Raw genomic sequence first — 18,369 nt, 5'->3', positions numbered from 1 at the left:
AGGCACACACTGTAACACTGAGACACACAGCTATTGTAATACACAGACACACTGTAACACTGACACACACGCAGCTATTGTAATACACAGACACACTGTAACACTGACATACAGCAGCTATTGTAATACACAGACACACTGTAACACTGACACACACAGCTATTGTAATACACAGACACACTGTAACACTGACACACACAGCTATTGTAATACACAGACACACTGTAACACTGACACACACAGCTATTGTAATACACAGGCACACTGTAACACCCACACACACAGCTATTGTAATACACAGACACACTGTAACACTGAGACACGCAGCTATTGTAATACACAGACACTGTAACACTGACATACAGCAGCTAGTGTAATACACAGACACACTGTAACACTGAGACACACAGCTATTGTAATACACAGGCACACTGTAACACCCACACACACAGCTATTGTAATACACAGACACACTGTAACACTGACATACAGCAGCTATTGTAATACACAGACACACTGTAACACTGACACACACAGCTATTGTAATACACAGACACACTGTAACACTGACATACAGCAGCTAGTGTAATACACACACACTGTAACACTGACACACACAGCTATTGTAATACACAGACACACTGTAACACTGACACACACAGCTATTGTAATACACAGACACACTGTAACACTGACACACACAGCTATTGTAATACACAGGCACACTGTAACACCCACACACACAGCTATTGTAATACACAGACACACTGTAACACTGACACACACAGCTATTGTAATACACAGACACACAGACACACTCACAGCTATTGTAATACACAGGCACTGTAACACTGACATACAGCAATTGTAATACACAGACACACTGTAACACACAGCTATTGTAATACACAGTAACACTGTAACACTGACACACACAGCTATTGTAATACACAGACACACTGTAACACTGACACACACAGCTATTGTAATACACAGGCACACACTGTAACACTGACACACACAGCTATTGTAATACACAGGCACACACTGTAACACTGACATACACAGCTATGTTAATACACACACACTAACACTGACACACTGTAACACTGACACACACTGCTATTGTAATACACACACACTGTAACACTGACACACAGCAGCTATTGTAATACACAGACACACTGTAACACTGACACACACAGCTATTGTAATACACAGACACACTCTAACACTGACACACACAGCTATTGTAATACACAGACACACTGTAACACTGACACACACAGCTATTGTAATACACAGACACACTGTAACACTGACACACACAGCTATTGTAATACAGACACACTGTAACACTGACACACACAGCTATTGTAATACACACACACTGTAACACTGACATATACAGCTATTGTAATACACAGACACACACTAACACTGACATATACAGCTATTGTAATACACAGACACACTCTAACACTGACACACACAGCTATTGTAATACACAGACACACTGTAACACTGACACACACAGCTATTGTAATACAGACACACTGTAACACTGACACACACAGCTATTGTAATACACACACACTGTAACACTGACATATACAGCTATTGTAATACACAGACACACACTAACACTGACATATACAGCTATTGTAATACACAGACACACACTGTAACACTGACACACACAGCTATTGTAATACACACACACTGTAAGACTGACACACACAGCTATTGTAATACACAGGCACACTGTAACACTGACACACAAAAGCTATTGTAATACACAGGCACACTGTAACACTGACATATACAGCTATTGTAATAGACAGGCACACTAACACTGACACACACAGCCATTGTAATACACAGGCAAACTGTAACACTGACACACAGCTATTGTAATACAGACACACTGTAACACTGACACACAAGGCTATTGTAATACAGACACACTGTAACACTGACACACAGCAGCTATTGTAATACACAGACACACTGTAACACTGACATATAGCAGCTATTGTAATACACAGACACACTGTAACACTGACACACACAGCTATTGTAATACACAGACATTGTAACACTGACACACACAGCTATTGTAATACAGACACACTGTAACACTGACACACACAGCTATTGTAATACAGACACACTGTAACACTGACACACAGCAGCTATTGTAATATACAGACACACTGTAACACTGACATACAGCAGCTATTGTAATACACAGGCACACTGTAACACTGACATACAGAGCTATTGTAATACACAGACACGCTGTGACACTGACATACACAGCTATTGTAATACACAGTCACACTGTGACACTGACACACACAGCTATTGTAATACACAGACACACTGTAACACTGACATACACAGCTATTGTAATACACAGTCACACTGTGACACTGACACACACAGCTATTGTAATACACAGACACACTGTAACACTGACATACAGAGCTATTGTAATACACAGACACACTGTGACACTGACATACAGAGCTATTGTAATACACAGACACTGTAACACTGACACACACAGCTATTGTAATACACAGACACGCTGTGACACACACACACACCCACAGCTATTGTAATACACAGACACACTGTAACACTGACATACAGCAGCTAGTGTAATACACAGACACACTGTAACACTGACACACACAGCTATTGTAATACATTGACCAGTGTTGTGTAACCTTTTTTTGGTTAAGGAACCCTATAATTATGTTATGATATTCTGATGCTCCCCAACCCTCTCTGATAGTGTGTCTGGGATCAGATGAATTGTAAATACTTCTGTATTTGGTCCAATTTTCAAATAACCTGATACAAGATAAAACAAACCATTAAAAATAACTAAATGGGAGACTTCCGGTGACGTCGACACGCATGATTAACTAGGAGAAGAGCTCCCGGCACCCTCACACGAAAGCGAACAGAATAAGCAATTTCCCCCAACCAAACCTCCTTAATTCAACACCCACCCCTGCTGCCAGCACCAGGGAGATGTCGGGGAAAGGTCAGAAAAAAACCAAAACCCGGTCACGAAGTTTTTCGCCCCGGCACCGCGCCAAGCAGAACTAAGCCCTGGAACACAAGATGGCGCCGAGGAGGAGCCGGAGCACGCGGCACCTAGCGATCAGCAAGAACAGCCCAACACAGATCCTCCTGTCCTCAATAAAGAGTTCTTTGACTCCCTGATAGCCAAAATGAGAAGAGGGGTGCAGGAGGACACGGAGAAGGCCCTGCAGAGCATTCGAGCCGATGTAGGAGCCCTCACGGACAGAACAGAGGAACTCGAGGCCAAAATGGAGGGAGTCACCAACACTCAGGCCGAGACCCACAATGAAGTCTCTAGATGCGGCGAAGCAATCCGCGACCTCCAAAATGCACTAGAAGACCTCGAGAACCGAGAGAGGAGACAGAACATCCACCTCAGAAGCATCCCAGTGGCCATCTCCCACGTGGAACTACAAACTTACCTCCGCAGACTGTTCCTACAGCTGGTGCCAGGCCTCTCCGACCACGAACTCCTCATGGATCGAGCCCACCGGACCCTGGGCCCAAAACCAACAGACCCCAACCGACACAGGGACGTGGTGATAAGAATGCATGCATACTCCACAAAAGAACATATCATGGAGGCCGCCAGAGGTCTGCGCAACGTCAAGATGGACGGAGTGGACATTCAGCTTTTTAACGACCTCCAGGATGACAGTGAATAGAAGGCGAGGGATGAAACCACTTACCAACTACCTCCGCGACCATGGGGTCAAGTACCATTGGGGGTTCCCCTTTAAACTGGTGGTGCTCCGCAACGGGCGCCACTACACCATCTCAGCCCATGAGGACACGAGGGATTTCCTCAAAGCTCTGGGGATCCCCCCACCACAGAGCGACAACCGCCCCCCTCGCACTGCTGCAGGATCGAACCCCTCGGACACCCCTCGAGCGTCGGAGAGGCTAGCCAGCCAGAAACTTTGCTGATCGAACCGCTCCCCCCCCCTAAGATGGTCCTGCCTCCCAGGTCGGAAGAAGACCTGAGGCGCCCCTCCAGGCGGCCTACACGCACCGAGCCCTAACGGCCTTCTCCCTCCCTCATACATACCCCGCAGATTCCCCGGACACGAAAGCTAGGCCCAGCCATCTACGCAGCCCGGCTAAGGAGCCTTCAGTACATCAAAGCTGGCTGACGTGGTTCCCCCCCCCTCACTACTACTGACTCCCCAAGACTGCCCAGCAGCAGAAGAGGATCCCCGACCACCTACCCCCTCTTGCCATACCTTCACCGTCGACTCCTTTCCTAAAGACAGCCGCAAGCAGACACGGGGACACATTAAAGATGGCCACCAAGAACCCACCACATCCTCAGAAGCTATGTTTGCCCAGAAGCACCATGGTGAAATACCCCCCTCCCCCCCACCACTCTTACCCCCCCTACCACTCCTGCCACTCTTACCCCCCCTGCCCCCCCGCCACTCTTACCCCCCCTACCCCTCCTCCCCGCCCTCCCTCCCCCCCCCTCAGTACCTTACCTACCCACATCCCTTCCCCCCCACCCCCCTCCCCCCAAGAAACTTCTTTACTCACCAAGGCACTTTATCAAAAATATATGTTCCCCTTATGACAAAGTTATATTTTTAATAGGGGTGTCCTTGGGGTTTTACGCTGAGGCTGTCCACTACGAGTCAGGGTGCTGGCTCACTCCGTTCCCCAATTACCCGTTTTCAGGGGACGGCGCCTGTTTATTCAGCACTGCATATAATATTAATCCCTTAAGTCCCAGTGTGTGTGGTGCAGACACTGATTTAACAATAAAACATGGGGGAACAGGGAAATAAGCATTTTCATGTTATAACAAGGGTTAAATCACATTTCTGGGCCTCAGCCCAGTTAACCCCTGGTCTCCCTGGTGAGGTTAGAGGGTGGCCAATTGGGGGGTAACCCCGTTAATCCCAGGCCAAACCCTCACGATCGTCACAGCAACTATCCTATAACGAAAAAGAAATAGCGCAGGAATTTGCAAAATTCTAAGAAGAACTTTATAACCTTCACCCCCCCGACCAGGATCAGGACAGCGCCAAAATAGCTGCGGAATACCTAACCCAATGCAATCTCCCTTCCCTATCAGTGGAAGAGCTCGAGTTCCTTAATCAGAAAATAACCCAGGAAGAGCTGTCCCAAGCCATTAGCTCTCTCAAAATAGCTAAAACACCGGGCCCCGATGGATTCACTAACGCATATTATAAAAAGTTCGCAACATCCCTCTCCCCCAACCTACTTGATATGCTCAATTCCTTCTTAGAAGGTGAACCAATCCCAAGTACTATTTCGGCCGCCAACCTTGCCATCATACACAAGGAAGGAAGGGATCCGCTACAATGCGGTAGCTATAGACCGATTTCCCTACTCAACACAGACCTCAAGCTTTTCAGCAAGATCCTAGCAAACAGACTGAACCCTATTCTCCCCAGATTGATTCATATAGACCAAGTGGACTTCGTGTCCGGAAGACAGGCCTCTGACAACACCTGTAAAATTATCGACATCTTAGACCACGTCCACCTTAGCAAGTTCCAAGCTGTGATCCTAAGCCTTGATGCCGAAAAGGCATTTGACCGAATCAAATGGTCCTTCCTCGACCAAACCATGCTTCGGTTCGGTTTCTCAGGGCCGTTCCTTGAAGGGGTACGAGTCCTCTACAACAACCCCACCGCTCTCCTAAAACTCCCGGGCGGACACTCAAGCCCAATAACAATCAAAAATGGAACTAGACAGGGTTGTCCTCTATCCCCCTTACTATTTGCCATATCGATAGAATCATTGGCAGCCCGGGTCAGAGCCGAACCCAGCATAAAAGGCATCCCAATTGCAGATAAGGAGTATAAAATTTCCCTCTTCGCCGACGATGTCATTCTGACCCTTGCCGACCCACATACCTCCCTCCCCAATCTACAGAAACTGTTGGACCAATTTAGCCTTGTGTCCGACTATAAAATAAATATGGACAAGTCCGAGGCGCTCAATATCTCCCTCCCAGGCCCCGCGTGGAAACTCCTGCAAGCCAACTATAAATATAAATGGAATAACTCCCACATTAAATATTTAGGAATAAAAATAGCCAGCTCATACAGCTCGCTATATCAAGCTAATTACCCCCCCCCCCCCCCTCTTCCGCCAGATCAAAAGAGACCTGGAGACTTGGCATACCCACCAGATCTCGTGGTTTGGAAGAATTGTGTCCACTAAAATGAACATCCTCCCCTGCTTACTTTATTATTTTCAAACCCTCCCAGTCCCAGTCCCGCTAGTGGAGCTTCGGAATATGCAGGCTCACATCCTCCGTTTTATATGGAGGCAGCGCAGACCAAGGGTGCCGAGATCGGTGCTACTGGCTTCAAGGACGAGAGGGGGTTTGGGGGCCCCGGATGTGGTTAGATATTACCAGGCGGCCCAGCTAAGGCAGGCGGTGGTCTGGAATAATCCTCCGACCTCCAACTATTGGTTGGAGATAGAAACCCACCACATGGCCCCCACCCCCCTCCCGGCCTTACTATGGTCTCAGGCTCACAAAGAAAGGAGGCCCCTGAGATTTGAGCTTGGGGCTATGAGGTGCACGTGGTCTACTTGGACTAAAACCAAAGGGAAACATGGCCTAGCTTCATCCCCCTCACAACTCACCCCCATCTTCGGGAACCCGGACTTCCCACCCGGGTGCTCCCGTACCCAATTTGGTCAATTTCAGGATCTCAACATCAAAGTGGTTGCGGATCTGCTGGAAGGCGATGAGGTTCTGTCCTTCCAAGAACTCGCAAATAAATTCTCCTCCCCGGGCCTCCCCATCTTCAAATACCTGCAGATAAGGCACTTCCTGCAAGCCCTATCACCAAACCATAAATTCCCAGTACGCACCAGATTCGGAACCCTCTGTCTAAAGGGGGAATACCAAAGAGGATTAATCTCTGAAATCTATAGAACTATAGAGGCCTCCCACCCCCCACCCTCACATACATATATGCAAAAATGGAGCGCAGATTTAAACGTCCCAATAGATATGGAGGTCTGGGAGGATATCTGGGAAGCTGCCACCAAAACGTCAATTTGCTCAATCACCAAAGAAAATATATATAAAATCCTATTCCAATGGTACTTGACCCCGAGTAGACTGAGCCAGATCTTCCCAGGCACCACAGATGTGTGCTGGAGAGGATATGGTCAAAGGGGGGGACATGCCCCATATTTGGTGGGCATGCCCAGAGATCCAGAGGTTCTGGACCAGGATCCAGAGTCTCTTTATCGAAACCCTGGGACTGGAGGTCCCCCTGGACCCTCTGACCTACGTGCTGGGAAGACCAATTGAAGACCTCCCCTGCCCCAGTGGCCAGACTGACCTCAGCGATCCTAACGGCTGCTAGGTGCTGTATAGCGGCGGCCTGGAAACAAATAAAAGCCCCCTCCAGAAGAACAGTCATAAAGAGAATAGATATGGTCATGAACATGGAGAGACTGACAGCCATGCTGAAGCAGAGAATGCCTCAGTTTTATTAAACCTGGGAACCCTGGCCAGGCTCAGGCGCTCCATCTCTACTACAAGCACTGGTCCAGACATAATTTCCCCCGGGCTAGGAGGGGCCAGGAGTCCCACCCACTCCAGCCCCCGCTCCATCTCTCTTCTCCCCCCCCTCCCCCTCCCCTCTTCATCCCCATGTCCTTCCCAACTATCCACCCGATCCTCGTTGTCCCCCATCTTTTTACTACTAAAATAGGGGGGGAAAAATAAGGTTTATTGAGCGTCTCAAAATACTTCACTGTCATGTGCCTATGACCTATAATCATTTACTAAGCTGTGATTGTTATCTGTATTTTCCACATGTATGTACCTTGCAAGATGCCAATAAAGGAAAAAAGAAAATTTAAAAAAAAAATAACTAAATGGTCAGAATTCCAAATACTACCAGTGATGGAATAAAACATTTTCTAACTCCTGTTGGAGAAGGGCATTGAATGTACATGGTACTAGCCAGTTCAGTAATTGATAATACTCTCAGTCCATTTGGAGAGGAGAGATACAGGGGACTAACCTGCAAGATATTCTCTTTACCCAAATGTAATCCCAAACATAAAGACCCCAGTTCTATCGCTGTTCTCCGGATAAGTGAAAAGGGAAATCCCTAAATTGCAGACTTTTCTTGCTGGAAGACGATAGGAAGGAGATGTTACCTTCCGTCCCGACCAACCTCGATGCTGTGTAAATCTTATATGCGCTCTCCTATTGGTTGGCGATGAATGCCCAGATCAGCCTCAATACTGCGTAGTCATCCACGCTAGACTGACATCTATCGGCAGCTTGAAGTGTACATATATACATACACACATATATACATACACATATATATATATATATATATAAAATCAAAAAATAAATAGATGATACCGTTCTGTGGCTAACGAAATGCTTTTATTTGTGCGAGCTTTCGAGATACACTGATCTCTTCTTCCGGCGATGTTACAATGAATGAAGCAAGGATTACTTAAAAACAGTGTCTCTTGGAATGTTATCTGTGCTGGTCCTTCCCCCGGTGTGGATGAGATTTATGGCTGGAGGTGTCAAAGGGTAACTGAAAGCAAGTGAAGAAAGAGTGTGTATGTGTATCAGTGTGAATAAAAATGAATGGAGAGCCCACAGTATAAACAGTGCTCTACACAAGGTGTGTGTGGAGTGAGAGGGGATATAAATGGTGTGGGTGGGTGTGGAAATGTGAGAGTTTGTAGCACAACTAAAAGTGTGTGTGGACACTATGTGGTCCCTATTGGTGTATAGGGATGGAAAAATAAGGAGTATTAGTATGTGTGAGAGATAGCTGTGTGTGCATACATATAGCACAGTATGTACATACATGGCCTTTAGCGCTCATGGGAAGAGAGTTCGCTAGTGTCAGTAATATATATATATACACAGTGGTTGGCAAATCACCAAAAAATCTACTCGCCACACAAAAAAATCTACTCGCCACACAAAAAAATCTACTCGCCACCTAGTACCAAACGTGTGCTGCTTGGGCCAATATTTACTCGCCCGGGGGTTAAATCCACTCGCCCGGGGCGAGCAAATGTATATGTTTGTCGAACACTTTATATATATATACACACACACTGTTCAGAATAAATGGGACCCTTTTATTTTTCATCATATCTTGGAGAGAAAAAATCACAATTTTCATGAAAATGTAATGTGAGCATTTATAGGTCGGTCATATTAGATGATTATATTTAAGAATATAATAAATATTCTTTAGCATTGGTGATGGTGTGATGACCTCATAGTTACAAAATGGTATTCAATGAAGAAGATAAGCACGTTATAAAGTGCTGGAGATAGAGCAAGAATTATTGTGTGTAGCCAGTGTCCCTCCGGTCCCCCTGTCTCCCGGTTTCTTTCCTCCTGATGTGTGTGCTGCTGCGGGGGTGAGCGCGTCGCCGGGCTTTCCCGGCGACATCATTGACAGGGCGCCGCCATGTTTGTGTTTGCCCATGCGCAGAAGGTGTCCGGCGGCCATGTTAGGGTTGGCGTGGAGAGTCGCGCATGTACAGGGCATCGCGCAGACGCATAAGCGGCGGCCATTACATGAAGAGCCTGAGCAGTGGCATTTTAGCATCGTGCAGGCGCGGCAGACATAGCGCACGTGGCCCCAATGAGAGCCTCACAGGGCACCAAAATTCCCAGCAGGCCCAGAGGTAGGCAGGTCAGGGGGCCCTAGTCAGCCAATAAGGCTTGCAGCTTCTCCTGCTGGAGAAGATGGTAATAATAGCATGTTCTTGTATAGCGCTGCTAGTTTTACATAGCGCTTTACAGAGACATTTTTGCAGGCATAAGTCCCTGCCCCGTGGAGCATACAATCTATGTTTTTGGTGCCTGAGTTACAGGGAGATAAAGTGACTTGCCCAAGGTCACAAGGAGTTGACACCGGGAATTGAACCAGGCTCCCCTGCTTCAAACTCAGTGCCAGTCAGTGTCTTTACTTACTGAGCCACTCCCTCACAATGTTGTGTGCAGACAGGAAGAGTCAGTTGGTGCTGGGATAAGATAAGGGAAGGTAGTGTGTGTGTAGGGAGCAGTGCTCCTACACACTAGGCCAGGTTTCCCCCTAGGCCCCAGCTAGGCCCAACTTACCTCCAATTTGTGGTAATTGTAGGGACACCCCTGCAGTTAGTGACTTGCCCTTGTAGCAGTTAGATTAGTTAGTCAGGGACACAGCTAGTGATCAGTGAGACCAGACCTATCTCACTACAGATAAGAGAATATCTGTGTGGTGGGACTATCCTGTTTGACAGAGGACGCCAGCTGTGGAGACTTCAGCGCTGGACACAGGTGGGTCCTCTTCGGTTGTTTTGCTGTACCCGGGTGCTGCAGCCCGGGCAGATACAGTCAAGTAATCACGTGCACCAACTTTACCAACAGTCACTCACTTGTGGTATTGTGGGACTATTGATATAAAGTGTGGTATAACGGCCCTGCGAGGTGATGGGTAGGTGTGCCTATTACACTTATGCTGATAATGTTACGGTTATGTTGTGTTATGTTATTTGTCCATATAATAAACTGTTTTATATATATATATATATATATATATAACTCTGACTCAGGCCCTCATTCTCTCCCGTCTTGATTACTGTAACCTCCTGCTGTCCGGCCTTCCTGCCTCTCACCTGTCTCCCCTACAATCTATCCTAAATGCTGCTGCCAGAATCACTCTACTCTTTCCTAGATCTGTCTCAGCATCTCCCCTCATGAAATCCCTCTCCTGGCTTCCGATCAAATCCTGCATCTCACACTCCATTCTTCTCCTCACTTTTAAAGCTTTACACTCTTCTGCCCCTCCTTACATCTCTGCCCTAATTTCTCGCTATGCACCATCCCGACTCTTGCATTCTGCTCAAGGATGTCTTCTTTCTACCCCCTTTGTATCTAAAGCCCTCTCCCGCCTTAAACCTTTTTCACTGAATGCCCTTCCTCTCAGTACCCGACTAGCACCCTCTCTATCCACCTTTAAGACCCAACTTAAGACACACTTGCTTAAAGAAGAATATGAATAGCACTGTGGATATTCTGAACACGATACATAAAGCTTGGCCCCCTGCAGACGCACTTACCAGAACTTCCTCCTACTGTCTCTGTACGTTCTCCCTACCTACCAATTAGACTGTAAGCTCCTCGGGGCAGGGACTCCTCTTCCTTAATGTTACTTTTATGTCTGAAGCACTTATTCCCATGATCTGTTATTTATATTATCTGTTATATATTAACTGCATTAGGCATTAGACAGTGAGGCATTTAAAGTGAGGTTTTTAAGTGATAAATACAGTTAGACTACAGTTAATATATATATAGTTAATATACTCACTTTCTTCATGCAAGACCAATAACCAATAACCTCAGCTGATATGACATGGATCTAATTGAATTCTCTTCACAGGTATGTTCCTGATGTTGAAACCCTGTGTAAAAGACTGAATCTGGCCTTGTAGAATTGATGTAAGTTAGTATGTTTGAATTTAAAAAGATTTTTTTTTTTTCCTCTTAACTCTGCTGTTAATTGACCAAATGGAACAAGCTGACTGATTGGGGAGGGGGAGGGTCATGTGACTGTTTTAGCTGTATATAACAAACACCTTTCCTGCATCTTTGCAGGAACTGCATTAGGCAGTGAGGCATTTAAAGTGAGCTTTTTAAGTGATAAATACAGTTAGACTACAGTTTGACTAGAGGTGACTGGGGACTGCTTCTTTCTGCAAACTCTTAAACTCAAGACAACAAACGGTAAGCTATTCAGATAACACTATGATCCCAAGCTTGCTAACCTGCCTATTTCAACCCCCCACCCCTTTAAAACTTATTTACTGCAGTCTCTCCCAAAACTGACTGTACAATACACTGAAACCCTGAACTGACTCTAGCATTGCAATACAGCTAAACATTTGACAAGGAACAGGCACACACCTGCTGTTAGTCTGCTCACACTCACTCTGCTCACAACAGCTCCTTGCAGCACTGCCTACCTCTGGCATCATGAACCTGCTATGTATTTTAACTTTTTTCTTTCTCCTGGCCTCATGGAGATGTTACTCCCTCTATCCACTACAAACTCCTCCATCCTGGCCCACACCCAACATCACCATACACCCTGGACTACTCAAAAGCCTTGCACTATCTACTGAATGTTGGTGGAGAACTCTAAAAACCAGCACACCAACCACTGCTCACTCTAATGGAAAACACCACAAATTTACTACTTGCAAACAACTACCCAAATTTCTACTCATACTATTACTCTCTTTAGCAGGTGATATTGAAACTAACCCAGGTCCTCCCATTTCAGCTCTGTCCCATGCCCCTGAGAATTCCACCTTTAAATTCCAAAAAGGGCTATCTTTTGCCCATATAAACATCCGGAGCCTGCTGACCAAACTGGATGAACTAAGGGCATGGTGCCTTATGCATAAACCCAAAGCCATCGTTCTTACAGAAACATGGCTATCCCCTAAAACCCCTGATGCAAATATCGCCATTCAGGGATACTCCATTTTTAGGAGAGATAGGTCAAAGAGAGGAGGAGGGGTGTTATTTTATATTGTAGACACCTTACAATTTACACTGTTAAATTGCCCACCAAGTCCACCCTCTTCTGAAACTCTAGTTGGCAAAATCTGCCTCCCCTTTTCTAAGCCCATCTTGCTTGCTGGCATCTACCGCCCCCCTAAAGCCCCTCTACAATCCTTGACTGATATCACCCAATTTCTTGGCTCCATTTCCTCTCTGAATGAGAAGAGTGAGTTGATAGTTCTAGGGGATTTCAACTTCAATTGGCTTGACCCTAAAAACCACAAAATCCAGATACAACTCAAGTCACTTAACCTATCGCAACTCATTTCCCAACCCACACGGATAAACCTGAAATCGCATAACCATTCCTTGCTAGACTGGATTCTCTCCTCAAACCCCAGCAGAATCCAATCCTCTGGCATCCTTCCTGATATTTTCAGTGACCATGCAATAGTGTACTGTGTAAGGAAAATTAAACCGCCCCATTCAAGCCCTAAAGTTCTCCTCACTAGAACATTTAAAAACTTTAACCCACAACAGTTTCTGGATGACCTTACCAACTGCCCATGGCACAGAATCGATTTAATTCCCGACCCCGATTCTGCGCTCGACTATTTCCAATCCGAGTTCTTAAAACTCTGCGATACCCATGCTCCACTACGCAAAATAAGGGTACGGGGGGCCCACCTTCCATGGGTTACACCTGACCTTATAGCACTCTACCAGTTCAGGGATGCCTTGTGGAAAAGCTACAAAGTAACTGGCACTACCAAGGATCTCAATCACTACAGATGCATGCGGAACATGTGCACAAGGCAAACAAGGCATGCAAAAGCACAATATTACTCTGACAATCTCCACCAAAATACATCAAACCCAGCTAACTTCTGGAAGGTTATCAACAATATATTCCAGCCTCCTAACCATCAACAACCAAGTAATATCACTAAGGGGGATATTACTCTGACAAACCCCACTGACATTGCAAATGCATTCAATGATTACTTTGTGGGGTGTGCCACTAACTTATTAGCGAAACGCAGCACAAACCCCAAACATGAATCTCATCCTGGGAGTATCCCTACAGTCCCACCCCCTCCCAACACTGCCCACAATTTTCAATTTAGCCCAGTATCTGAAGAGGAGATTACACAAGCGCTCCTCAAACTAAAACTAAGCAGCCAATGTGGACCCGACTTACTACAATCTAGGTTCCTACGACTTGGTGCCCCAGCCATTGCCAAACCAATTGCGTCCATAGTCAACTCTATCCTGTCTGCAGGCCATATCCCTAAGACCTGGAAAACTGCCAGAGTTGTCCCAATCTTCAAAAGTGGGGACAAAAACACTGTCTCAAACTACAGGCCAATCTCACTTCTCCCAATTCTATCCAAAGTAATGGAAAAATGTGTCCACTCCCAATTAAGCGATTTCTACACCAAGACAAATTTCCCTAGCCAATTCCAGTCTGGGTTTCGTCCCAAACACTCCAAAGTAACTACCCTGCTAAAAGTTTGCAATGAAATCCAGTGTGGAATGGAACGGGGACAACTCACTCGTGCAGAATTCCTAGATTTTGCAAAGGCTTTTGACACAGTTGATCATGTTATCCTGCTTAACAAACTCCAGAGCTCTGGAATAGGGAAACATGCTTTAAACTGGTTTCAGTCCTACCTATCAGGAAGATCCCAACATGTGTCCATCTCAGGCTCTAACTCCAACCCCCTGGATATCACCTGTGGTGTCCCGCAAGGCTCTGTTCTGGGGCCCCTACTCTTCTCAGTGTTCATTAATGATCTTCCCACAGCTTGAAAGATAGCCTCAATACACATGTATGCAGATGACACAATCCTATATGCACACAGCCATAGCCTCTCTTACCTTCAACACATACTTCAGTCTGACTTTTTGAGACTCGAAAACTGGATTTCCCAAAACAAACTGTTTTTAAACACTGACAAGACTGTAACAATGGTATTTGGGACCAAGACTAAATTTGTAAAGCTTCCAGTGACTGAGCTCCTGATTAGAACCAACGCTAACACCACCCTAACACCTGTCACTAGTTTTAAATACCTGGGCTTATGGTTTGACTCCCACTTAACATTCGGGATGCACATTGATACCCTGACAACCAAGACCTATGCCAAACTAGGGGTACTTTACAGGAACAAATCCTCCCTAAGTTTCCTGGTCAGAAAGCGTATTGCACAGCAGATGCTAATGCCAATTATTGACTATGGAGACATAGTAGATGGCTCGGCTCCTCAAACCCACCTTAGCAAACTTGACACCCTCTACAATTCAATTTGTCGTTTTGTTCTCCAATGCAACTACAACACACATCACTGCGAAATGCTCAAAGAACTAGATTGGTCATCACTAGAGTCTAGGCTCAAAGTTCACCTTTCCTGTCTCACCCTCAAATACTTTCTGGGCAAGCTACCCAGCTACCTGAACAAGCTCCTCACCCCTACCACATGCAGCACCTATCACCTGAGATCAGACTCCAAAAGACTATTCATGGTCCCAAGGCTCAACAAAGTATCTGGACGTTCCTCCTTCTCCTTCCGTGCACCCCAAAACTGGAACAACCTACCAGAGACTCTCACATCCACCACCAGTTTAAGTTCTTTCAAATCTAAGGCTGTCTCACATTTTAATCTGGTCTGTAACTGTTTCATACGCTCATAATATATATTTTCTTTAACTGTGCACGCAATGTCTTGTATATAATGTATACCCTGTTCATTTATGTAACTGTACTTGTAACCATGTATTATTTGTTTTAATCTGTGCCCAGGACATACTTGAAAACGAGAGGTAACTCTCAATGTATTACTTCCTGGTAAAATATTTTATAAATAAATAATAAATAAATAATTTATTTGATTACCACATGTATTACTACTGTGAAGCGCTATGTACATTAATGGCGCTATATAAATAAAGACATACAATACAATACAATATATATAATATATATATCTTTGGTGTATGTGGTTCATATATGTGGGTCCTGCGTAGGGGACATTCTACACTCCTAGAGGCGCTACACAGGTGGAGGCGCTGTACGTAAGATCATTCCAGAGGATTCACCCCAGACTCTCACTGGCGGAGGCTCAGGCCTCCTGTGAGCCAACAGGTATTGCACCACACCTGGTAACATATAGGTTCCCCCTGACAGGCACTCTATCTGCAATTGGGGGTGGGGGAATACCCGTTACATGTGCAAAACGCTTCCATGAAATATATACTGATAAAGGACAGATGCTAGAAGGACTGAAAAAGTTATATGTAACAATGTATAATTTAGGATCAACGCTGTCCCTCCCACTGCAGGGTGACCCAGACAGGAGCCACAGCCCCTCACATCCGTCCCTCCCACTGCAGGGTGACACAGACAGAAAGGACACTAATTTAATTTGATCCTTTCTTGTCACTGCAGGGTCACATATACATCCGTCTCTCCATGTGTAGGAAGATATTACTGTGAAGGAAGTACAATATTTATCACTCACTGCAGAGGTCACCACGCGGTTAAACACTTCCACAGGAACCAGAGCCCATTCTTGGTGCATCTGACTAACTCACTGATGATGAACATGGACAAGAAGCAGACGACTGAGAGGATCTTGGATCACACCCTGGAGATTATCTACCTGTTGACTGGAGAGGTGAGGGCTGCTGGAGAAAGTCATAATGACACCACTCTTATCTCCTTCACTACAACAGGGACCTGCAGAGCGTTAGTATGGGAGGTACTTGAGAAGCAATATCCAGGGACACATGTAATTGGAGAAAGCAAGAAACCAATGGCAGGCAATGTGTTTGGTTATATAGAGAGTCCAGGACCACATAAGGACACGCGATTGGGCAGCAGGAGAGCACAGAGTCGGAGATGGATGTATTATAGCAGAGGGTATTAACCCTGTCATTGAATGCACTTGGATCCAGGAAGAGACATGTTTGTGCAGACGGAGATCCCAGGCCCAATATCTATCTATCTATCTATCTATCTATCTATCTATTATATATATATATATATATAAATATATATATATATATATATAATATTTTGGATGTTTTGTGTCTGTGCTACATTATTCTGTAATATCCACAGTCAGAAGTCCTGTAATAATTACATATACTTTTTAATGTGATATTTGTACAATCCATGATTTTGTGATCATATAGGCACAGGGGAGTCAGTGAGTTTGGTGCAGGCGTATGAGTGATACAATAGTCAGAATTGGTGGGGAGGGCAGTGAATAGATTGGGTATAGAGCGGTTAACAAGAGACGTGTCCCTCTTGCTGCAAATCAACAAATCTGCAGGAACATGAGACATATCAACTGTTGTCTCTTGCTCTGCACAGTGATATTTATTACTGTCTCTATATGTAGGATTATATTATTGTGAAGAAGCACGGTGAGCATGTCACAGACAGCAGCAGTCCCCGTGTGCCAGAAATATTCTGCAGGACCCAGGGACCCATCATGGAGAATCCAACTAACTCCCTGATACATGAGAGAAACAATGACAAGAAGCTGCTGTCTGAGAAGATCCTGGAACACACCAACATCATCATTCACCTGCTGACTGGAGAGGTGAGGGCTGCTGGGCAGCGTTAGATATTACCAAAATTGGATAGCAAAACGACGTATAGCTGAAGTTGAATAAATTGTTTTGTACTTGAGAGCGCTGTCTCTCTATCTGCTTTTAGTTTCCTTATCCCTTCTCATCATGTTCACTCTGGGAGCATAGCAGAAGATTGGAAGCGTGGATCTGTTACCAGGACACCGAGCTGAGACCATCTGCTTTTGCTCCATTTGAATTGGTATCCTGTAAGTGCATTCTTTATAGCAGGAGTATCCAATCAGGGTTTACAGATTACACAATGTTTTGTTTTTGTTTCTTTTCTCTCCTGTGCGCTATAGGTCGTTTTGCTATCCAATTTTGACTTATTCTCTCTGGGTGAGAGTCTGGGCCAGCTGCAGGGAGAATTTTGATCATTTTTGTATAGACGGTGATTTTATGTATATCCTTTAATTTAATTTGGTTGGTTCATATTGTGTAGCGCAGTTCTGTATTTCTGCCGTTAGATATTACCACCTTTCTGTCTTCATTCAGCCTTCTCTTGAGCAAACTGTTCTATGTATCTGTATTCTCCTCTCTGCGTTGCTCACCTGGCTTTCCATAGGGAAAAGATTCTTACAGGACCAATTATTATATCTGGATACTGAGTGGGGGATTCTCTGTGTTTCAGGTACCTATAAAGTGTGATGATGTTGCTGTGTATTTCTCCATGGAGGAGTGGGAGTATTTAGAAGGACACAAGGAGCGTTACAAGGACGTGATGATGGAGAATCAGCAGATCCTCAGCTCACTGGGTAAGAGGAGGTTTTCTGTTATTCTAATAGAGATGTCAGTCATGTTTGGATCCAGCAAACAGGAGCTCAAGTTACACTTTGTGTTTTTGTTGTGAGCTTTATGTCAGGAACAAGAAACAAGTTACAGAGCCAGAAACAGAGGTTCATCTTTGTCACTCAGGACGGGATATTTTAGAGCAGAGGTTCCCAACATTTTTTCTCTCAACGTTCCCTATTCATAATGCTCAGTTGCAGAAGCCCTTAAAACAGTGCGGGCAGGCAACAGGCGTCCACGGAATAGATAAGCACATGAACGCACCACATGACCGACAGAAACACCTGCGGTACAGTAGAACA

General features: G+C 45.2%; 2 protein-coding genes across 2 annotated transcripts in view; both read left to right on the top strand.

Moving 5' to 3' along the window:
* Window positions 1-18,369, top strand: part of LOC142465288 (uncharacterized) — a 446,439-nt gene that overhangs the window by 336,079 nt on the left and 91,991 nt on the right.
* Window positions 1-18,369, top strand: part of LOC142465285 (uncharacterized) — a 40,551-nt gene that overhangs the window by 1,817 nt on the left and 20,365 nt on the right. Inside the window, 4 exon segments of the mRNA XM_075569304.1 lie at window positions 11,514-11,572; window positions 16,089-16,317; window positions 17,047-17,250; window positions 17,910-18,033. Of these exon segments, the coding sequence (XP_075425419.1) occupies window positions 11,571-11,572; window positions 16,089-16,317; window positions 17,047-17,250; window positions 17,910-18,033 (559 nt within the window). The 5' untranslated portion in view covers window positions 11,514-11,570.

Source organism: Ascaphus truei, chromosome 13, assembly GCF_040206685.1.
Source record: "Ascaphus truei isolate aAscTru1 chromosome 13, aAscTru1.hap1, whole genome shotgun sequence".
NCBI classification, from domain to species: domain Eukaryota; kingdom Metazoa; phylum Chordata; class Amphibia; order Anura; family Ascaphidae; genus Ascaphus; species Ascaphus truei.
Note: the sequence above shows the minus strand (reverse complement) of the source record. Positions and strands in the feature narration are given on the sequence as shown.